At 36.8% G+C, this 24255-nt stretch overlaps 1 protein-coding gene and 1 long non-coding RNA gene across 5 annotated transcripts in view; one reads left to right on the top strand and one right to left on the bottom strand.

Annotated features, from left to right (window-relative positions):
* The window catches only part of LOC123880167 (glucose transporter type 1), a 37792-nt gene extending 17780 nt beyond the window's left edge, over positions 1–20012 (top strand). For 3 of the 4 annotated variants that reach the window (XM_045928134.1, XM_045928135.1, XM_045928137.1), the window contains 13 exons: positions 4188–4353; positions 5180–5317; positions 6642–6737; positions 9004–9164; positions 9962–10086; positions 10407–10577; positions 11054–11190; positions 11544–11702; positions 12228–12440; positions 14083–14307; positions 14719–14858; positions 15751–15873; positions 18280–18517. In XM_045928134.1, coding sequence (XP_045784090.1) covers positions 4188–4353; positions 5180–5317; positions 6642–6737; positions 9004–9164; positions 9962–10086; positions 10407–10577; positions 11054–11190; positions 11544–11702; positions 12228–12440; positions 14083–14307; positions 14719–14858; positions 15751–15873; positions 18280–18508 — 2083 coding nt within the window. In that variant the 3' untranslated portion in view covers positions 18509–18517. Of the gene's footprint in view, positions 1–4187; positions 4354–5179; positions 5318–6641; positions 6738–9003; positions 9165–9961; positions 10087–10406; positions 10578–11053; positions 11191–11543; positions 11703–12227; positions 12441–14082; positions 14308–14718; positions 14859–15750; positions 15874–18279; positions 18518–18989 lie in introns of those variants that run through there. The other variant, XM_045928136.1, reaches the window with a different exon arrangement.
* On the bottom strand, positions 1820–22969 carry LOC123880210. Its single transcript, XR_006799184.1, has 3 exons — positions 22692–22969; positions 14370–14380; positions 1820–1831 (listed from the first exon to the last, which is right to left on the bottom strand). It is a non-coding gene; the product is annotated as an uncharacterized LOC123880210 (long non-coding RNA).
* Between the last annotated feature and the right edge of the window lie 1286 nt (positions 22970–24255).

The following is a 24255-nucleotide window of genomic DNA, read 5'->3' as shown; positions in this document are numbered from 1 at the left end:
ATGGTGCGCCACAAAGTCAGTAAATGTTTTGATTTTCTGACAATTTCCGGGGTAAATTTGGTCATTTAATTCTGTACGGCACTAGTTTCATACTGTTTCAATACAGCCTCTAATCCATTATTCCGCAACGCCGTACAAAAATCATGCGACAAGGGGAAAAAATTGAGGGTAGCAACCCCCTCTCTTTCCGTGGTCCGGGGGGTGATTTGAGAAAGTACGGCTTTGGTTCCAAAACATTATCTAGCACTCAAAAGTACTATTAATAATAATGCCGTAAAAAAATTAGTGTTCATTTGAATGTGTATCAATAATTATCTTAATTTCATGGTATACTTAATTTTTAAAGCTGTAAAATCATTTGACTCTGTACGGCAACTTTTTTTTTTAACATGATAGTGTAAAATACTATTGTTATATAGTATTGCCGTTCAAAAGAAACTGTTCTAAAAAAAATTATAGATAAATACAAAAACTGAAATTTTTCAAATTATTGCAAAAGTTTAAATATTCATAGATTAATAAAATATAGCAATTTTCTACGCTTTTCCCTTGTTTTAAATAGTATTAAGATAAATAAATTAGGAAAAATTATGCCGTACATTTTAATGCAGACCATATCTTTTAGGCTGATGAAAATGACGCTACCATTTTAAGGGTAGTACTTTATGGCCATCTGATACTGTACGGCATTAACATATTTTTGAAGAGAACAATTGATAATATGATAAAATCACTATGCCGTCTAACTGAAGTGAACGGGTGTGTATATAATATCCACATCCCCTACAAACCTTTGGACCAACGAAAATGTACGGCATGTAAAAAAATATTATCTATGCATAAAACACTTTCAAAATAAATTAATTTTATGTTGTTTCAAATCACCCCCCGGACCACGGAAAGAGAGGGGGTTGCTACCTTCAATTTTTTCCCCTTGTCGCATGATTTTTGTACGGCGTTGCGGAATAATGGATTAGAGGCTGTATTGAAACAGTATGAAACTAGTGCCGTACAGAATTAAATGACCAAATTTACCCCGGAAATTGTCAGAAAATCAAAACATTTACTGACTTTGTGGCGCACCATTTTTTTACGGCACTGCGCGCTTTCTTATTATTTTTCATGGATCTATCGATGGTAAAAATGCCGTACAAAAATATATGACCAAAATGTACTCACTCTACCTGCACTTTTCAATTCTCACCAGCACTCTGTTGGACAGCTTACAAGTGACGGCATAGTGCTGAAACTTATTATTTTATGCTCTTATATCGTCCTGTATACGTCACCTGGTGGTTCATATGACCCACCCATTTTTAAACATGGGCCTGTAGTCTAGTAGACTTGCCGAGTTATCAATATAATATTTAAGATCGTTTTTTTTTATTCCGAAAAACAATATTATTCAATAAATATGAGTTATTGTAATATTTCTTAGGCGTCAAATATGTAATTTACTATTGCACATTTCGATCCATGAGAAATATCTCGATGTGATATCTGAATACCGAAAGATTTTTAGAAATCAAGGGAAAAAGGATGAAATCGCATCTACTCAATAGATTATTGTCGTACCTAGTCCCAGCACAAGCTTTATTTGCTCTTAGGGGGAGAGGAATATTATAGTAGAGGAATATCATTATTAATTGTTAATTAATCTGAGAGTCGAAATTTGGTTCTCTTAGTCGAGTTGTATGTGGAAGGATCTGGGAACCCACCGCATTATTATCCCAAGAGAACTCCTACCTTTATAGGATTAATGGAAAGGGGTCATGATCCTCAGGAATGTCGTATAGAGAGACTAAAATTTCAGGTCTGTAACTCATTTCGTCTACGAGCTAGAGACCTCCGACAGGCGGACAGACAGACGGACAGGCGGACAGACAGACAGACAGACAGCAGAGTGAATTTATAGGGCTCCGTTTTTACCCTTTGGGTTCGGACCACTAAGAAGGACAAACTAGACAAAGAACGATGTAAAAAAATATAAAGCCTATTTGAATTAAAACATATTTTAGTCAAATAGGCATAGAGGCATCATAGAGGTCGATGTAGATCTTATGTAGATTGACTTATTATTTTTTTGAAAATACAAATCTATACTTATAATAATACTAAGTATGTTTATAATTACGAATTCTTCCAGTCTGTCCTCCTGCTCTTTCCTCCTTAGGGGACAAGATAGGAATAAGTAGTTCGATCTGTCCCTCTACTACTGACGAGGGGACAGATAGAACTAATTATTTCCGGTCTGTCCCCCGGCTGCTTTCTTAGGCGGACAGATTGGAATAAAAAGTTCCTATAGTTTGAATTATAATTCGGTAGAATTCTGAAAGTTGTCACTATAAACTTATATGAAAAACAGGGCTACCAGCTGAAGTTCGATTTTTACCCCAAATTACCTTACGATAAAATAATAAATATTATTATTTTATATCTAGTTTGCGTCCACACCTACCTTGGTCTGCCGTCTGGCCTGTTGATTTATTTCTCCCACACTAATTGTTTCCGTATTGATTTTTAATAAAGTGTATGTATTAAATAAACAATTTAAAACAAACTTACGCTTTTATAAACTAATCCTCAGAATCCATAGCCTATTTTAAGCTTTGTATGAATTTGTTATCATTTTTTGTAAATTGTTTTATCTCTGGTAACATTAGGAAACGTCAGAACGCCACGGAATAAAAAAGACTATACTTATAAATATATTATGATTACTTATTTATACATATGCTAGGGAACAAATATATTAAAGCTATGAATACTCTTGAGTAGGTACTTTTAGAACTATAACTATTTGTTTATTTTTTAAGATAACAAAGGGTAAAAAATATATTTGAACTCTACTCAATGAGTTATATATAGACAATGATACCTCATGCAAGTGTAAGAAATTTTCCGACTCTTTTTTCATGTACAGGGAGTCCCCTGAAAAATAGTTAAATTGAATTTCTAATTCATTATTCGGTTTTAACACATATCTATGGTTTTAACACAGATTTTTACTAAAAAATTTCAATTCCAATCACAACATTCACAAATACTATAAAAATTACAAAATAAAAGTGTCATCTAAATGCCTCCAAACTACTTTAAAGAGGCGGGGTGCCCAGAACGCTGGCTGCGTTACCTCGTTGAATGGCCAGACTAATATGCCGACCAAGGTAACTGCTAGACCTCCGGTCACCCGTGAACTTCATAAGACGGGATGACAGGTCCTTAAGGTCTGGCGTTCTCGCCCCGCGAACCCATGGTCTTCACCCCAAAAGGCACAAATATGAAATTATTTTCTACATCTTCATACTTGCGCTTCTTGGCCCTTTCCGCCTTAGTGGCTGCCTCTCCAGCCGCCACAGAGGTCACTTGTATGTGAGACAGCGCCAGTGTATTAACACACGTGGCATCCCATACAAGCGACCTTCCTTGTTTCCACGGGACAAGAGTCATGCCGGCTGGTCTCTTGCCATCGCTACGTACCAAACAATTTGGCTCTTATACTGCAGGCACTTTAGCCGTGGCAAGAGACCTACGTATGACTCCGTTCAGGGAAGCGTGACGGGAGAAACGACCGGCACTTTGGCACATGCAAGGCCGTGGTGATATATACGTGCACTGCCTCTTTGAGAGTACCTGCCTTCTATGTTGTATATAAAATTAGAGACAATTTTGATGCCATAAAACTCATGACAAGACATCTTTTATACGTCTCATACCTAATATCGGTTGTATATATCGAGATGGTGTGCCGATGGATTTAAAAGTCGTAAAAATAAAAATTCGAACTGCTCTTTTGATAATAATCGTTTATTTTCGACTTTTACTGGAGATTGAATAATAATTAATTAACGCTGAATGAAGGGGAGGCGATGTGTGAGACTTCTTGCGTAGCCCATTTTAAAAAATTCAGTCTTTCTCTTAAAGTAATCCAGCTCATAATCACCGAATTCAGATTTATTTTAGTTGCTATTCGGACTTTACCGTATCTGTGATATAAAACCAATATTTTACCTATAAATATGTTTGTAAATGTGCTAACGATTATTGCAAAACAGCTTGGATTTTTACCTGTAAGACTGGTTAATGGGGATAAATCTAAGGATTTGCTGCAGTTTGAGTGACGCTAGAAATTATTTATTGAGAAAAGTTCGTAATATACTTACGAGATGATGTTATTTTATCGGCAGCCTTCAGAGACAGGTGGGCGTGATGAGCATGAATCTTTCCGCCAAGCTGGACGACCTGCAGCGGGGCGACCGACAACTAGAGACGACGGTCGCGCTCTGCGAGATCCGCTCTCAGCTACAAGAACTGACCAAGAGCGTCGAGTCATGCCAAAGTGAGGTCTCCGAGGTCAGTATTGACCGAAAAAACATCAATTAATCATTAAAATTTTAGCATAAGCATTAGTCTTGGCAAGTTTCACAAATCGCAGTAATCATATCTATGAGCTATCTTTGCGCTTGGCTTCGCTTTTGTGAAAGCGTCAAGCTAGGGTTTCGTGGACCGATATTAATTTGATGGAATACAGAGCAGTTTTTTGAAATCTGACTAACTTTCAAATAGCTAAAGTTTCGTTTCAATAAATTTTTGCTTGATACGTGCTCCAAAAATAATAAACAAATGAAATTCTGTATAATACAATAGTTAAACCAGATCTTATTAACACGTTCAGTGCGTCGTGACTAATATAGGGTCCATGAGCTCGACTTTATCCGGATGCGACACTGAAAATCGCAGTTTTTGCTGTAGTTACTATACTTATCTATAAGATATTCATGAGGACAAATGCCTCATGCCGCACTGTGTAATGGCTGTGCCGCGACCTCAAGATTGCATAGAGCTGCATCAAGTCCAAGTCAAAAAAATTATGCTCATATCTATAATTTAAAATCAATAATAATAATTATTAATCTTTGGCAATATATACTAACAACAAGTTAAAACTATCTTATGGGAACCATTAGATACCACGAGTTCTTAGTTCGGGGCGAACACTGTAAATATATAAAACAACTAAATCACGTAGCTAGTCACCTGGTGAGACGGAATAGACCTACGCATCCGTGCTAGTTTTAAAATAATACCTATCGAAATACTCGTGTCTAAATTATCTACCGATCCTTGTTTAAGAAAACAGATGGAGTAATTTAACAAAGATAGGTTTGTACGTACGCAGGTGAAACGAGACATGGTTGCCATCAAGCAGGAGCTGGATACGGTGCAGCAGGTGAAAGAAGAGATCGAAGAACTGCGGGAATACGTGGACAGGCTTGAAGAACACTCGCAGAGGCGAAAGCTTAGGTTGCTTGAGCAGGTAAGCTCTCTCAAAGTGCCTTGGCAGCCTTTTCTCAATTCTGCATTTGGCAAGTCTACAGTGATTCCCTATGAATTTCATGTTTCCTATGAAATCTCTAAAATAGTAACTAAAATCACTCAGGACTACGAATCAGCCTAGCTTATTAGTATTTTTCGTGCTGTGCTACTAAGTGACTAAATCTGTCCTCGAACAATGTTGTATATAAGTAGGAATTTTTGACCAAACTTTTCGTGTGTGTAAAAGTCAAAACTTGTAAGTCGAAAAAATATAGAGAGAGCTAGACATGAAAAATGAAGTAGGATATCCTAAGGGTAGGGTAAAGTTATGATCCCGAGGCAAAAAATATTCATAACCTTGGTTATTGAATATGCCAACAAAAAAAAATTCTCGACACAAATATTGCCTTTACTTTCAAGAGACCCATCCAGAACATTTTTATATGGAGCTTTTTCCACTATGTGTGCCCATAGAACTTTTCTTTCTAGGAAAAAAAGAAATGTTATGAATGTGGAAATCTTACTCGAGTACCCTAACGGTCCTCAAAACGCTCAAAATCGGTTTAGAGGCTCAAAACTAATAAAATCGGTTAAGTGCGGGTCGAACTCACACACGAAGTGCTCCGTACCATTCTACAAGATACAACACTATACACTTTTAAATTTATTTTGCATGGCGGCCATTTTGAAATTCACCACCTTAGTTTTTTATCCGTTGTGATAACGATAATGGATAGCGATACTCTCTGTGAAATATCAACTCTCCTAATACTACGTATCACGAGTTACAGCTCACTGACAGACAGACGGGCAGACCCATCGGGTGCGGAACTTTGAGAACGGTCAAAACCTTTAGTGACCGGTAAAAAGAAGAATAGCCACCGAACAAAAACAATCTCAACTCCAAAATTATTATTATTTCTTTATTCGCTTGGGGTACATTTTTGTATGGAACTTTTTTACACACTAGGTACGCAGGAGCATGGAACTCAAAGATTCTTTCGGGAAAATACAAAATGACATAAATGTGGAATTTCAGAGTAATCCAACGGCAAAACAAAAAAGTGCTAATACGGCAATTCAGACAATAATTTCATATTTATGCTTTTTGGGGTACAAACCACGTTTTCGTAGGGCGAAGATGCTAAATATTTTTTAAGGACCTGTCATCCCGTCTCACGGAGCCCACAGGTGCCCAGAGGGCTGGCAGTTAGCTGGCTGGCAGCATATTAGTCAGGCTAATTAAGTCCTAGATTAGATTAAGCTTGTAATTTTGTAATATACCAGAAATTGTGGTCACTTCCTTAGACTTATTTTGATTTCAGGGCCTTACATTCTTCTTGTCATACGCCATCTTGGCCGCGGTGCTTGGAATGTTGCAGTTTGGCTACAACACTGGTGTCATCAACGCTCCTGGCAGAGTGAGCTTCATAATTTTTTGACAGTATTTTTTGGCAGTATTTAATTATTGGACGGTATTTTACAATTTTCTTACAACTATCACGTTATCATTTTGGAGCCGACAATTATATTTTACTTTAGGAAGTTTTCTCTTTATGGTTTATGGTTATAGTGGGTATATTGGTTTATTTCTATAAAATCTCTATTACATATATTATTTGACATGTATTAGTATGTTATGTGTTAACGTAGTATGAATTAGTTATTCGAATGTATGTACATCATAATTAAACACCATCTGCAGTTTTTTCCTTATATTTTTCTTATTTCTTACGGTTGCCGGATAGAAATCGCTAATAAGCAAATAGGCCTCTTTTATTTTTCTTCTTGTGGTGATACAAATAAAGTATATAATGACAATAATTCTAGTTGCATTATATCACGTTTAAGCTAAAAAAACAACTTTTGTATAATCTTTAGGCTTTATGGAAATGCCAAAAAACTGCGTTTGGCGTCGCATTCCGGGGAAACTTTAACTTATATGTATGGGCACACAAAAATTTTTGTTAATGTAGACAGGAGTCCATACAAAATGACATCTCACGCGCCATTTTAACTCTATGGGTCAATTACTGTCATGTCGAAAGTACGGTTCACCTTAGTTAGGTTCACCTTTAAAAAAAGTGTAAATTAAAAATTTATAACACCCCCGACAAGTGAAGGTTACAGTAACTAGAAAAGAGCTGATAACTTTCAAATGGCTAAACCGAATTTCTTGGATTATAGCTAAGAACACTCTCGATCAAGCCAGCCACCTTTGAAACAAAAAAAGCTAAATTAAAATTGGTTCATTAGTTCAGTAGCTACGGTGCCACAGATAGATACACAGATAGATAAACGACAAACTTATAACACCCCGCTTTTTGGGTCGGGGTTAATAAGGACTAAAATCGTACTTTCAACATAATATTTGACATATAAAGTTAAAATGCCTCGTGAGAACTCATTTTTTTACACATTTTATTTATGTTTTAACTTTAAAGTAAATGCCATTCACTTTGACTGAAGTAAATTTTCTTACATACATATATATTATAGATAGAAATCTGTGCATCGTATACTATTGTGAAAACTGTACTCTTTAGCAACTCACAAACGGGTTTCAGCAATAATGATAATGGGTTCAACGCACTGCCCATTTATTTATTGGTGTGAACCTGGCTTATAATAAATTAGATTTTAAAAAGGCGACAAAAACGAAAAAAAAATAACGATAACGAAATGTTGCTTACGTTGCTTACAGATTCATTACAGCTACGACGGCGTAGCACTTGCTACGCCGTCGTAGCTGTACTGAAACTTGTACATATAATAATATTAGTGTAACTACTATAGAGCTTTAGAACAATCGTTATGGAATGATCCTTGAGTAATCTGAGTAGCTATAATAAAATGTGATCAAAATTAATTTAATTATATTCAGAGAAAACCCAAAGAATTTATAATTAGTTACTGGTTTATGGTGCATTCACCATTATGCGTGCCTTACAATCCCTTGGTAGTTTAAAATGAAAGAAAAGAAAATTAGGTTTTATCAGGCATACTATTCAAGTTTTGCGCTTTATAAGTAGTGCAATTTATTTGAAAAGTGAAGGATATTTTTATAAGTAGCCTCAATTTGTGCATTTTCTGAATGCATATATTCACACGATGTTATTTTGACTAATGATGACGATGATATTTTTACCAATTAATACCTAATACATGAACGGGGTGAATCTTTAGACGCATACATAGCATATCTATTTCTTTATGGATATTAGATTTCATTGGTTTACATACACTTAAACATGGTGTTACTACAAAACAGTGTTTTACGTTAGATAGCATTTAAAACCGTTGCAGTCACCTTTTCTTTTATGTTGTAACAAGTGTAAATTAAAAATTTATAACACCCCCGACAAGTGAAAGTTACAGTAACTAGAAAAGAGCTGATAACTTTCAAACGGCTGAACCGATTTTCTTGGATTATAGCTAAGAACACTCTCGATCAAGCCACCTTTCAAACAAAAAAAACTAAATTAAAATCGGTTCATTAGTTTAGGTGCTACGGTGCCACAGACAGATACACAGACACACAGATACACACGTCAAACTTATAACACCACTCTTTTTGGGTCGGGGGTTAAAAAAAGTGACAGCAACAGATTTTAAAATGTTCTAATTTAAAACACTGTTTTATAGTAGCACCTAAAAAGTTTTATAAAATATAATTTGTACATGCAGAACATCGAAAACTTCATGAAAGACGTATACAAAGACCGCTACGGGAAGGACATTCACGAAGATACCGTAAACAAGCTATACTCTATAGCAGTCAGCATCTTTGCGATTGGAGGCATGCTGGGCGGTTTCTCTGGAGGAATGATCGCGAATCGATTTGGCAGGTAGGTAAAATTTCTAGGTACTGTTGGCGTCAGGGCGTACAGTACAACCAAATTAATAATGCGCATAGAAATCTTCGTCACTGTTCGGCAACGGTCGTATGATACACATGATATTGGCTCCTATTTGTTTATAACAAGGTGCATTTTTTGCGCAAAAGATTAGCTTGGCTGTCCAGCGCAGAAATGCAGCCAGTATTCCTAACAACATTCCAGGCGGACATGATTTGTACAGTAATTAAATATTTAAGGCTAACCTAAGTTTTATCTTGAAAACTTTAAAATCTAGAAAAAATATATTTTAAGTATAGTTACAATAATTGATAAGAGCCTTAAGGGCGCATGTACAAAATATAAAACTCGCACATTCTTCATGTCTATTGCGTATCTCAATGACTGTTTTGATTGTACTAATTTCAAAAGTTTTCAACAAATAATTATGCCGAGATGGCAATAGGGTATGAGGCGGGGGGGCATCCTCACCCCGATTGCCATCTCAACCTGCGCGTACCATACAATACCATCCCTATCGGTAGGTACTGTCACTGAGAATCGATGCTGTTATCTCGGACTGAAGTTTCAGAACAAATTAGGAGATTGTTTATTAATTATTTTATAATATTTATGATGGTGCTTTCACCTACACTTCAAAATTACTAAGTAATTATTTGGGCCCTTCTCGTAATATACAACAAAATTACATAGTCACTGAGATTCGGAATAAATAGGATTGCAGGGCGCTCTCCTTTTATGCACTTGTGATGTTTTGTGGGTTCTAGCAAATTTTTAATTGTTATCAGGAAGGGAGGTCTTTTGCTCAACAACATTCTCGGCATCAGCGGCGCGAGTCTTATGGGCTTTACCAAGATATCACATTGTTACGAAATGCTCTTCTTCGGCAGATTCATTATAGGCGTCAACTGCGGTAACGTATTATATTTAAGGTTTCAGTTCAGTCAAGAATAGCCTGGACAAACTAAGATAGACAAAAAATTTAAAAGCGTGTATTTTTTTTTAAAGAATATTGGCCATGCTAATCATGACTAATACTTCCCTTTCCCCTCCAATTAAGCGTAAAGCTTGTGCCAGGAGTGGGTACGGCAATAATGCAACGGGTGGGGTTTAAACCGCCGACCTTTCGGAATTCAATCCGATCCTCAACCGTTGAGCTATCGAGGCTATTTGGGATTTATTAAGATGCAAATAATATATCTATGAATACTAACAATATTAATTAATACGTAGGTCTTAATACTTCGCTTGTACCAATGTACATATCGGAGATAGCACCACTGAACTTGCGCGGCGGACTGGGCACTGTCAACCAACTCGCCGTCACCGTTGGATTGCTGCTTTCGCAAGTCCTAGGCATCGAACAAATCTTTGGCACTGATGAAGGATGGCCCATTTTGCTTGGTATGTTTTAACCCCCGACCCAAAAAGAGGGGCGTTATAAGTTTGACGTGTGTATCTGTCTGTGGCATCGTAGCTCCTAAAGTAATGAACCGATTTTAATCATGTTATTTTTGTTTGAAAGGTGGCTTGATCGAGAGTGTTCTTAACTATAATCCAAGAAAATCGGTTTAGCCGTTTGAAGTTATCAGCTCTTTTCTAGTTACTTGTCGGGAGTTTTCATATATTTTTAATTTACACTTGGACTCACAATGTTCAGGAATTTACGTTGGCATTGGGATAACATTTTTCTGTTATATATCTGTTGATTTTATGACTGAACCATATTTTTATCACACAAGTTTGAGATTTATATTTTTCTTCAGTATTGTTGTTCTTGAAACCCTTTTACCTTAGGGGAGTACGAATATTTAGATCGAGATAGCCTAGATAGAAGAAGACTTTTACCTCCCCAGTAAAACTTTTTCATTCTCTTCTAGGTTTGGCAATTTGCCCCGCAATCTTACAGCTACTACTGTTACCAGCATGCCCCGAATCGCCACGCTACTTGCTAATAACGCGCCAGTGGGAGGAGGAAGCAAGACGAGCCCTCCGGAGGTTACGAGCCAGCAATCAAGTATTTACTAAACTTACCTATTCCATTTCTTATTGAAACACAATTTTGAAATTTTCCCTGGTCGCAAAGAGTACTTATATAAAACCTACGTGTCTAAAACTTGGCACTAGATTTAGAAAGGGGCGGCAGCCCTGGCCGAACATACTATTTACCTAAATTAGCAAATTTAGCTATAGCTGTTTTAGTCAACGCATTTATAATTTTCGATGTCAAGTTGGATGACAAAAAGCGTGCAATTTCATTGGTGGTACTTTCGTTAGTAGTTTACTCTGTTTTACAGTGCCGGATCGCCATGCAACACCTTGAACTGCAACGTCCATCGACCACTGTTAATGATTAATTATTTCAACAAGGTCGAGGAAGATATAGAGGAGATGCGAGCAGAAGAACGCGCGCAACAAGCCGAGGCCTCAATATCCATGTGGGAACTGCTTTGCTCACCGACGCTGCGAGCTCCGCTGCTTATCGGTGTCGTCATGCAACTGTCCCAGCAACTAAGCGGAATCAATGCAGTAAGTTCTTATGGAGCTACCGAGAATATAAACAAAGTCAAAAGTCAAAATCATTCAAAGTAGGTACAATTGTACTCCTTTTAATGGTCGAAATTGTTACATTTGTACGGTATAGTGGTGATAATTAATTACGTAACTTAAAATTAAAGCTACGAGCGTTCCAAACGCGCCCAAGTCTGAGAAGAGCCCACAACAAACTCAGCCGGGTATTCTTTTTTTTATTATCACCACTTTACAAAATCACATAAACTTATTAGAACTATCAAAGCTGATTGGCAACTCATTCCCAAGCTTTAACTTGACTACTCATAAATCTAAAAACTTAACTGAATCATAAATATTACTACCACCAAGTTTAATTATTATCCGTCGGTGAGGCTTGTGGCTATAGTGTGATGCTTGGTTTGTGCTAACCATTTAGGCAATTACCTTGGACGAATAAATACTCGCAATTACCTGTAACATTATATCTTATAGCAGCTACAAATCAACTGAAAATGTTGTAACAAGCCGTTTGTATTTTAGGTTTTCTACTATTCTACATCGCTTTTTACGTCATCGGGTTTGACGGACGAGTCGGCGAAGTTTGCCACTATGGGAATCGGCGCCATCATGGTGGGCATGACTCTGGTGTCGCTGCCTCTCATGGATCGCACCGGACGTCGCACTCTACATCTTTACGGCCTCGGCGGAATGTTTATCTTCTCGATTTTCATCACGATCTCTTTTCTCATAAAGGTGTGTCTTATTAATTTTATCATTTGATAGGAACATAAATAGTCAAAAGGAGTTAAACATCAATAGTATTTGGGCGGGCGGAAAGATTCATACCTATACAGGGTAAAGAATAGTTGATAGATCAGACCTACCTACATTAACTTTGGTAAGTTTATCCTTTACTAAAACTAAATTTTAACTAACGCGATTCAGTTTGTTCTCTGTCAGTTGGATGTGGATAATTCTGTTATTAGATTTAAATAGACAAATTGAATATTAATTTTCATTTCTAACTGGATATCACGAACTCTATTATTTTTTATTTATTAAATAATAGGTACATATCATGATACAATGAAGTTTACTAAAATTGTCACTTGCAATTGAAAAAATACAATAAACATAAGCAGATAATATTATTTATTGGGAATGTTCAACCGTCTGGGTTTATAGTAAATTCGCAAAATTTAAATTAAGTAATTTAATTTTTAATATAATGCATAATTAAGCTATAATAAGATCTTACTGTATCTACCAACTTTTTGAGTTATCTACTTGATAAATTATTATAATTACTTTTATGCATCTCTTAGTAAAAAATAACTTGAATAACAATGTCTACTATGGTTAGCGCTTTCTTGTAATCTTCGAGATATTTTCAAAATAAAAACATTTGTTACAATTTTAACAATTAATTAATTAATTATTATTATTGCTGAATTAGCGTGTCCAGAAAGCCCGTAAGAAAGTGCTCGCCATACATAATATGGTTTTCTGAGTTGAGTTATATTTAATTTGACTCACGAAGCCAATATGTACTAAGTAAGTTTAAGGAATTGCACATATTTTTGCTTTAGCACGCTTTATCATAAGCTCTTTCCTAAGCGTTCACGAATTCTTGTTTAATTCATTAGCGCTTATTAATTATGTTGCGTAATCCGAATTTGAAATGCTTTTTCCCTTTTTTCGATTAATTTGATTGTAATAGAAAAGTAATATTTTTATGTTATTATAGATTATTTTACATAAAATTTATTTAAATAAAGCGATACGTCACCCTTTAAAATCAATGCAGAAGTAGGTACAAGTAATGTTTTCTCATCTTATCATTCCACTCACAAAATCACATTTTATTTGCTTTAGCTTAGAGCTTGATGCCCCCCCCCCCCCCCAACTTACGCCTTTCCTGTCTCCGAACCCGGACTCTTAGTAGGAAAGCGTATAAAATCAAAAGAAATAAATTCTCAAATATAAATGTTAGGAACATCACTCACATAGCACCCTACACGATTTTTATTCACTACACGAGACAAGTCATTCGAACGCGATAGATTCACGAGGAGCTCTTGCGCACGCGTTATATAAAACGACAATTTCCACATAACACTGCTCAAAAGCAGGAAGCACATATTATCACTAAAGCATATGCAGTACAGCCAAGATATACGAGGAAGTTACTTCACTCTGCTATTACAGCACTATGTAGACAAAAGCTATGAGTGCATTATAACAATAACCATTGCTCTTATTGGTTCACGGCATAAAAATAAATAATGATTGACAGACGTACGCAAACCGACAAGTGTGTGATGGCATTTATGTTTGTAATTTATTTCGAAGCCGGTCGGTCACGGGAAAGAACATCACCGCTATCCCCTGATAGGAGTTTTTCGGCTACGTGCAGGAAATGATTGACTGGATGAGCTACCTGTCGGTGGTGTCAACGCTGAGCTTCGTGGTGTTCTTCGCGGTGGGCCCCGGCTCCATCCCCTGGCTGATCACCGCCGAGCTGTTCTCGCAGGGCCCGCGCCCGAGCGCCATGGCCATCGCTGTGCTGGTCAATTGGCTGGCCAACTTCGTGGTCGGAATCGGCTTTCCTAGTATGAAGGTGATTTACCTTTATTTCCCATTCCACCGACCATAGCGACCGGTCCCGACTATGTACGAGACAGGAACTATACCTGAGTACATTGTTTTCGTGTATGTTTAACTATTTACTTAGACAACGCAAGCCACGGAAGATCTGAGATAGGACAATTTTTTTTTCAATTTAATTCACAATAATTCATCATACCGGTAGTTTATTTCCGCAAAATGTTCTCAAGTTATTATAGATAATCTCTGTTTCCATTGAATGACCTATGAAAATCTGTGACGTGGCGAGTGGCTCATTGCGGCTCACTTTAATTTACCTATAATACGAGTATATTATAGTGATTCCATTGTTATAGTTAACAGTATCTGTTTAAATTTAATACATTATTAAATTTGTAAATGTAAAAAAATGTTTTATTTGCAGGCTCTATTGGAAAACTATACATTCCTGCCTTTTAGCGTATTCCTTGCAATTTTTTGGATATTTACGTATAAAAAAGTTCCTGAAACCAAAAACAAGACCTTTGAAGAGATTTTGGCACTGTTCCGCAACTCGAATGGGAGGTAAGATTATGAAGATTTTTAACGATATTTTACACTTATTTTAAATTATCTCCTATTTAATATGCACATTTTGTCGCCTTCCATACAATATCACATGTAAATGAACATGTGTGCCACTCAAAGTATTAAGCACATCTCACATTATAACTTCATTATTGCCATGCATCTCAAGCACGCAATGCACTACTAGGTACGAATCGATTCTTATTTTGAATTTTGATACCTAATTTCTCTCTTGGTATCAATCGTAATTCTATATTTGTTGTTCATGCCTAAAAACTTCAATTAACTTTCAAAAGAAGAGAGAATAGGCAAATTCAAAGCAAGCGCGCTCCATCTTAGACTGCATCATCTCCTAGTATTAACATGATTGCAGTCATGTGCGTGCTGAAGTAGTGAAAACAAAAAAGGTAGTTAGGCAAAACATCAAGAAGTGTATGAATATTTAAAATAATTCATTTATTGACTTTACGATCACGATATACCTAATTAGATATCTACCTACGAGTAAATATTAGAAATTGATGTGTAATTATCAAACTATGCCTATAACGTGCATACGAGTTAATACATGAGTTGCTGTCCGAAATAAACTTTCGATTAGGTTTTTATTCAAATAAACTTTTATACAGTACCGCAACATGTGTAATCATAATTTTAAGTTATGCTAATATTATTATGTAGATGAATTGTAATAAAATACTAATAATAATAAAGGACTGGTAAAACATTAAAGGCCTCCAGATGCAGTCGAGAAGCTTTGCACAGTGGTTAGTTGTCCCCATGTGTAACGTTTGGCGTAGTTAAGTGGGGACTCTCACTACAAATGCGAGTACAACCTCGCTATGTGTGTTGCGCCACTGCGCGTGATGATCGGTGGGTATGTGTCCAGGGACAGTTTCCGCGACAGCCGGCTCTACGGCAGCATGATGAATTGCGTGAACGCGCTGGAGCAGCAGCTACCGCCGCCGCCGCCGCCGGCGCCCGTTGACGAGAAACACGACTCACGTAAGCCTCATACCGAAGTAGGGTGTTTGACTAAACTTATGATTTCATTCAATCAAATGCCAGACTATTTGAATAATTGAGCCTCAATAGCTCAACCGGTAAAGGAGTGGACTGAAAAACCGAAAGGTCGACGGTTCAGACCCCGCCCGTTGCACTATTGTCGTACCTACTCCTAGCACAAGCCTGATGCTTAGTTGGAGAGGAAAGGGGAATATTAGTCATTTACCATGGCTAATATTCTTTAAAAAAAAAAAATTCATTTCAGTAAAGCTTTCCTACGCTAATATTGTAATTTGCATGGGAATATCCCTTCATCATAATCATCAACCGATAGAGGTCCATTGCTGGACATCCTAGGTATCTCGATGGAACTTCCACACGCCACGGACTTACGCGCCTCAGTCAGCGGCTCCCTGCGAACTAGTGGGGGGCCTTCCAGCATTTCGCTTTCCGGTCCGAGGTCACCATCCCGGCACCTTAGGACCCCAACATCTATTAGTTTTTTGAACTATACGCCTACCCATTGCCAATTCAGCACTACCGCTTATATAACCAAGAATATCCCTTACCAGCTGATTTTATCTACAATATGTATGGAAGCAATAGTCGTTAAACTCAGTTTCCAAAAAGTTCCAACTGGTTTCTGTTACTACTCCTTTACGACCTACTAAGTAGGTACCTATGCATTGGCAAGTGATTTTTTGCTGCTTTTATGTGACTGATCGAACAGAATTATTATCATCTGTTTATGTGATGTAATTTGCAAATGTTTAAATATAACTAATTGTAAAGAATTAGCCTACACTTAATTCCTGTCTATGAACTTATTTTTTAAATATTTAAAAGTTTGTGCTTTTGGAATTATAGTACAGTCAAATACCCTGTTGCTTTTTGGCCTTAATGTACTTAATCGTTGTATCGTCATTGTACCTATCCATTGACTTACCAACCTACTGTATAGGCATACCTACTGGTTGTTGACACGGTTCCACTAACAGCTGCACGGTGCGGGAGGACGAGAGCAACTTAACAGGGCTCTCTCCGTCACTCGCTTCATACAATCGTAGTTCCAATTTCATTTCAATATTAAGCAACCAAAGTCCATGAAATTTTGCAAACATATTCTAGAAACTAGTATCTGTGTCTGTGGTGTTTTAGATTTTTCTAAAAATAAGTAGTTTTAAAATTACAGGGGCTCAAAGATTTGTATGTAAATTTTTAAGACCGCGTAACTTTGAAACCGAATACTTTAACAGAAATCTGGAAAACCACAAACATAGATATTAGTTTCTTGAATATGTCTGCAAAATTCCATGGACTTTGGTTGCTTAATATTCAAATGAAATTGGAACTACGTTTGTATGGAGCGAGTGACGGAGAGAGCCCTGTTAATAGGAACAATGAAAAAACTTGATAGTGAACTTGAAAAAAGTGGACAGGTCTACTTACTGTCGTGTACCAAGAAAGAGATGGTAATAAGTAAATAATATTGGCCGGAAAGTAGGTATAATAAAATCGAAATAATATTGTTCAAATATTTTTATAACAATTTTGGCCTTATCAATGTACATAATATATCAAAGTTCATCATTGTTGGCATATTAGTTAAGTACCTAAGCGAAAACTTTTTCCACATCTGGACATAGCTGCCTTGTCAAAAGCACATTACCCAATGCAGAAAGTCCGTTTTCAATCAAAGCTATGGACACATGGAGTTAGAATAGCGGAGGGTCGGAATGGCAACGCACTATGCGTCCGGTCTTTTTATATAGCCAAAGGTCTTAAGTATACCTACAAATCACTAAAAATGAGTAACCCTTTGGAGCCTGCGCTATATACCTAGCATAAATTATCATCCTCCTTATTTTAAAGAGTGAATTGAGTTTCTTAGTCATTCACTCTAGCTCTCTTCGCTCCGATGACAATCTTATATTTAGTACATATATACCGTCCCATTATACTTCTTTCTATTCTAAATCATTTAAAAGCTGTGAGATTATGGAACTACTCCTTACCACTGCATATTAGACGTGCGCAATCCATTGCAATATTCAAAAGGCTTGTTAAAGCACGCTTGTTTCCCCCTGAAATCCTATATATTTTTATATTATATATGTATAAAAGCTAAGTATGTCTGCAATGTAAAGTTATTTCAACTAATGGATAAGTCTCAAGTTAAATTGTTTAAGTATTTTCATACTTCTAATCTTATCTATTTATTCACAAAGTCGCTGAATCTTTCGAGGCTCTTAACTTTAAAATTAATATTTTTTTCAATGTTCTATAAATCAATAAACCTAGATCTTCTAGATATAATCGATATAATACTTAGGTTTGAGCGTATATTATCAAAACTTTTGATAATATCAAAATATAATCGCTTTCTTGCTGAAGAACGCATCGGAATGCGTCACCTTATACGTCAAATGTCACCATCCCATACCACGCAGCTGATTCAAGGACAATTTCAATCAAACGGTATGCCTATAATCACTAATCACAAAAAGTTTTTTAATGGTGTTCCATCACTTTTAGCACCTTCGACTACATTCGCTCCTTACTTCACACAAGTCGTTATATACCTACAATTTACTGGGTACACCTACCTTGGTACCTATCCAACACCACCGCAAAAATCTTAGGTAGGAACCACGACCGATAAAAACTATAACTTGGATACAAAGAGAAATCACCAGTTACAAACTATTAAATATTTGTTTTTATGCTTCTTTCTGTCGAGTCAGCATTTTATTTTGAATTATTGGTCGAATCAAGTGAGGTCTCCGAGTTGTAGGGTGAATTTGCAGTTGTCTGTTCATCCGTCCGTCTGTAAAGCCTTATGATAAGCTATCTTTTGGCGATCCATCCGTTTAACCATTTTTGACAAAATTCGGTATAAGGGATCCAGCTAGCTTCCCGGGGGTTTCCGAAAACTAAAACTAAATATTTTGTCCTTAAAACTTAAGTCCACGCTGACGAAGTCGCGGGCACCATCCAATACATTATGAGAATATAGAAAAAAGTAGTAAAAAGCGGTGATAGCCTAGTGGTTAAAACGTCCGGCTCGTATTGGGGAGGTCGGGCCGCTGTCAAGTGGTATGTTTTGTTTGTTTGGTGCGACAGTGTCGGAGCAGTCGTCGGGCGCGGGCGAGGCGGGCCGGCCGCCGCCGCCGCTGCCGCCGCCGCGCTTCCCGGGCAGCGGCAACGTCTGACAATGGGAGCCCGCTGCGCGTGCGCCGCTAGTCGCGCCCATCAAGGCCGCCGCCAACTTCTTGTTTCATGGACTCAAGCGTCAAGCCGCGGGCCGCGCCTCTATCACTACCACACAACAAATGTTCTAAATTGATGTGATTAGGTTAATAAAACGAAGTAGTCTGTAAGTCACGGCGTAAATTAACATAGTTCTTTAGTCATTTTATGACGTAATTTATGTAATGCATACATAGGTACCGTATTAAGTGCCATCGGTTTCTTGTACCCATTTTAATTAGGTCTTCATAAAATTTTACTTAAATATAACGATTATCGAACAAAATTGAAGATTTGAAGAAAGTTTCAATAGGGCTCAATTGGAAGTCTTTGGAAAACTACACTACAAGTTCTAACTTCAGATACCTACCTATATATTAAGTTAAGCGATAAGTATCTATGCGACTATGAGGTTAATTCAATAATGTAAATGATAATAGTAAATTCGCAGGAGATGAGATCACGAGCTCGTATTTACACATGTTGTTTTGGACATCGACGGCGATATTACTCGCTCAAGCTAAGTTTGCACCTCGCGTCGATTACGTCACACTGCCGCTTAGGTACGAAATATGCGAACCGTACCGACGCGACAAGACCACCGCGGAGAGATGAGCGGGGAAGTGGGAGAGGCGCCGCATTCCAGCGAGGTGCAAACTTAGCTTGAACGAGTTATTCCTACAACCACCTGTTACCACCTGTGTGCGGGTCACTTGTCATATAAAATTATATAGGTATAACATTAGAATAATCTAAAATGGGTACGATGAGAGTACATTATTATGCTTACGACAATGATGAATTGTCACTGAAGTATACAAAATACGATGTACATACATGATGTGACTGTATTTTATTGTTGATTTTTATACATAATTATATTATTTTACGAATGTTTTTATTCTCCTTTTACTCACTATTATTAATATTGTTATATATGTACCTACCTACCTAATGATAAATTCAAGTCATATCTAAAATGACCGAAATATTATTATAATTATTATAATATAATACTTATAACAAATATTATTATACATATAAATTATTCTTATCATTGGACAACCGTTTAGTTGCAGTTGCGGGAATTGATTATTATTGTAGGTGATTTATTATTTAGAGCAAAAACAAATATTTTTTAGAAAACACCACTCACAAAATGTTCATTGTTTCATGACTAGTTATTTTGGTTTTACATTTATGATATTTAATTTATAGTGATAAGAGATAATAAAATGGACATTCATCTTTTAAATTGAAAGAAAGCATAGACTATGATAAGTTATACAATTTGTGAAGACTTTTAAGAACGTAAAGCTTTTAAACTTATACGCTCTAGAAGATGAATAAAAGTTTCATTATTTATTAATTAGGGTTCAGTAGTTACTACAGGGTTGTAGTTAATCTGTCCTTCCGTACGTCTGCTAACTGCTCAATTCAATATTAAGACTAAAAGGTTCCGTAGCCTATCGTAATTGAAGGAGGTAGCTCGGCCTAATTATGTGTGACTAGACAAGCATCGCCGCGACTCCATGTGACTATGTAAAGCTTGTTGTGTTGCATAACTGTTATATTCTAAATAAATGTTTATAGTTTTTGTGGTATTAAGTTAACGATGTTATTGTTTTAAGGCAAACGAAAAAAATCGTACGTATTGTAATAAATAACCGCCAGCTTTCGGGAGTTGGTATATTTATTTAAGGTACATATTATTAAAGTGTAAATGTCCTAGGCACATTGTTCAGGCACAAATTATAAGCACCTTTAATAAATAATTTGGTATTTAAATACTTACCTATATTGGGGCAAGTTACCTAAAAAGGTATAAAATAACCTGGCTTTATCCGAGTAATCTCTCAGAACATGGGCTCGTGTATGCTATAGAACGATATACCTATATCTGTCCCTCGTAACATTTCTTACATTTCATGAGAAAGGTTTATATGTTTACTAGCTGATGCCCGCGACTTCGTCCGCGTGGATTTAGGTTTTTCGAAATCCCGTGGGAACTCTTTGATTTTCCGGGATAAAAAGTAGCCTATGTGCTAATCCAGGATACTATCTAGCTCCATTCCGAATTTCAGCCAAATCCGACCAGTGGTTTTTGCGTGAAGGAGTAACAAACATACACACACACACGCACACATACAAACTTTCGCTCTTATAATATTAATGTGATAGCGCACATTAAATTATTGCAACGCACAGAGAAACGCAGGTTACGATTATTTTTAACTGCAGATTTTATAATGTTTAGAAATAATAAGTAGGTAGGTACTTACCAAATAAATATGGTATGGTTGACCGTACCTACTAAGATAAAATAAATAATAATAAAAATGCTTATTTAAATATCGACGGTTGCAAAGAACTAACAGTTAACGACAATTTTAGCGAGACTCAGATAACTTAGAAATTCGTTATTCTATCGAAGTATTTTTTTTTGTTAAATAAATCTTTGTTTATTCCCGATATTTTCTCGCATACATCGTCATGCGGATCCTCCCATCGCCAGCTCACTACAGAGCACGGTAGGTCGATGCCGGAAAACCTGCATCAATCATTATTACAATCGCAATTGTTATTATTGGCTGAATTTATGATATTCTTGGTGCAACTGTATATTGTAGGCAATAGTGAGCGAGCGCCAACCAATCAGAGGTGATTGCGATCGTGACATTGTAGCTGCCATTCTACCGCAATCGAGCCACTGGTCTCACAGTGACAAAGGTTTGGCTACAGTCTACCACGCTGGCCAAGTGCGGATTGACAGACTTCACACACCTTTTGAGAGCATTATGGAGAACTCTCAGGCATGCAGGTTTACTCATGATGTTTAGCTTTGCCGTTAAAGCAAGTGATATTTAATTACCTAAAACGAATATAACTCAACGATCGGGGTTCAAACTAGGCACTCGCAAGAAAAATGAACTTTGCTATCTTGTTGAACAAATTACTATTTTTCGAGTCAACCGGGGGCCCGAGAGCTGGGGCCCCCGAGAGTGGACCTAGAGCTTGGAATTAAAGAATTAGGTGGTTTGGCCATCCGAAGGGGTAATGCTGGGCACAATGCCTCGCTGCGGTCTTGATCTCAATGAGGTTTTAGATTTACTTCATTTAATTTATTTTAGGTTTATTTGAATATATTTTTAGTTTTAATTGAGATTTAAGTTTATTTTATAGAATTGTTAGTTATTATTAGTATACCTAATTGATTCAATAAAAATCTACGTAGATATCTTTAAAACCATATAAATTATAATAGCTATATCATCATAGTACAATCGTTTCTTGCAGGATGTAGGTGCTTAGTATTTAATATTATTTGTAAACATATTATGAGTGTCTCATGACCTATGAATTATGTTATCGCAACTAGGCAGGTAGATGCGACATCGTTCTGTTACATTTAGATATCCTTGTACAGTGGCATTAGATGCAACTTTGAACAATTTCTGCTCTTAGAAGAACCTGATTAAACACCACTTATTTATCCTAGAAGAAAGAAGCGTTCATTTATTTGTAGTATTTTATACAATCTAGAAGATAAGTAGGTACCTAAGTAAAAAAGTGTACCTGTTCCACTTTAGCGCTTCAGAATCAACGGTCGCGTGTCGATGCTGGATGCACGGATGGACAGATTTGTTATTTTGTTGGGAGACACTCCCGTTCGCTAGTGAAGAAACCCTAAACCTTCTAAAGCACTATCCACAGTATATGCCACGATATCTGACATGCCTTTAAGTTTGAATATACGGAGATTTCTCCCCTACTTGTACAAAAAGAACTTGTAAAATTTTATTGGAACTAATACTTGTTATAAAAACGTAAAAAAATACACAATCGAGTTTCATTTATTTTACTGACTACGTATTTATATCAGCAACTTTCCCCAAATTAGTTAATAGGAGTAATATTAAACTGGCTTCCCACGGTGCGTGACTCTGCGGATTGTCACACACGGCCGCTGACCACAGACAGCCACGCACCGCGCATAGCCTCGGACAACGACGACGACGTGTCTGCACTACCACGAACGATACTTTCCCCACGATTCGTCGATGCGGATTGGTCCGCGTTCGTCCACTTTATATCACGCACCGTGGGAAGCTGCTATAAACTGAGCAGAAAAAATAAACCGCTACAACCGCTAAACTAAACATGTATTTAAATGAACCGTCAGTGTTTAAATTATTTAAATAAAAACTATGTTTATCCCCCTCGAGTGATCTTTTAAAGTATTTTAAAATCCTTGTGAGGATTCTTAGACAAGAGATAGGTATCAACCGAAGATTTTGGCAATTATAGCATTATTACAGAACCATATCTTATAGGTTAGGGAATCATAGACATTCTGTAACTCTGCTTGCGCTGAATGGTTGTGTTATCTATTTATGGCGCCTGAAATAGCTATCGCTGATTAGATAGGTATATAATCATTTGTGACCAAAAGTACATGGATACGCCGGTTAGTGAAACAAATGAATTTAATATGAATCGAAAGCAAGAATCATAGGAAATTAGAAAATGTAGGGTTGTCTAAGGAAATTAAATTTGAATTTCGCGGGCAGACCCGTCGCATCCACCTTAAGAGTCAATGTTGCAGCGGAGGTTATATTTACCTACTTACGAATACACTCAATTGCTAAATAAACAAATGTGTTGTTCATGTGTGATATTCATTACAAAAACCGGCCAAGTGCGAGTCAGACTGGCGCACCGAAGGTTCCGTACTCGAGTAATTTTTCCGACATTTTGCACGATAAATCAAAAACTATTATGCATAAAAATAAATAAAATCTGTTTTAGAATGTACAGGTAAAGCCCTATCATATGATACCCCACTTGGTATAGTTATCTTACTTTGAAAATTGAAACACATTTTAATTGTTTTTTAATGATGTAACCACAAATTCACGGTTTTCGGATTTATTCCTTTACTTGTACTATAAGATCTACCTACCTGACAAATTTCATAATTCTAGGTCAACGGGAAGTACCCTATAGGTTTTCTGGACAGACACGACGGACGGACGGACGGACGGAAGGACGGACGGACGGACGGACAGACAGACAGACAGACCGTTTTTCCTTTTAAGGTACGGAACCCTAAATATATAATATATAACCGACTAAACTC

The sequence above is a fragment of the Maniola jurtina genome, chromosome Z (assembly GCF_905333055.1).
Source record: "Maniola jurtina chromosome Z, ilManJurt1.1, whole genome shotgun sequence".
NCBI classification, from domain to species: domain Eukaryota; kingdom Metazoa; phylum Arthropoda; class Insecta; order Lepidoptera; family Nymphalidae; genus Maniola; species Maniola jurtina.
This window is presented reverse-complemented; position numbering and strand designations above follow the sequence as displayed.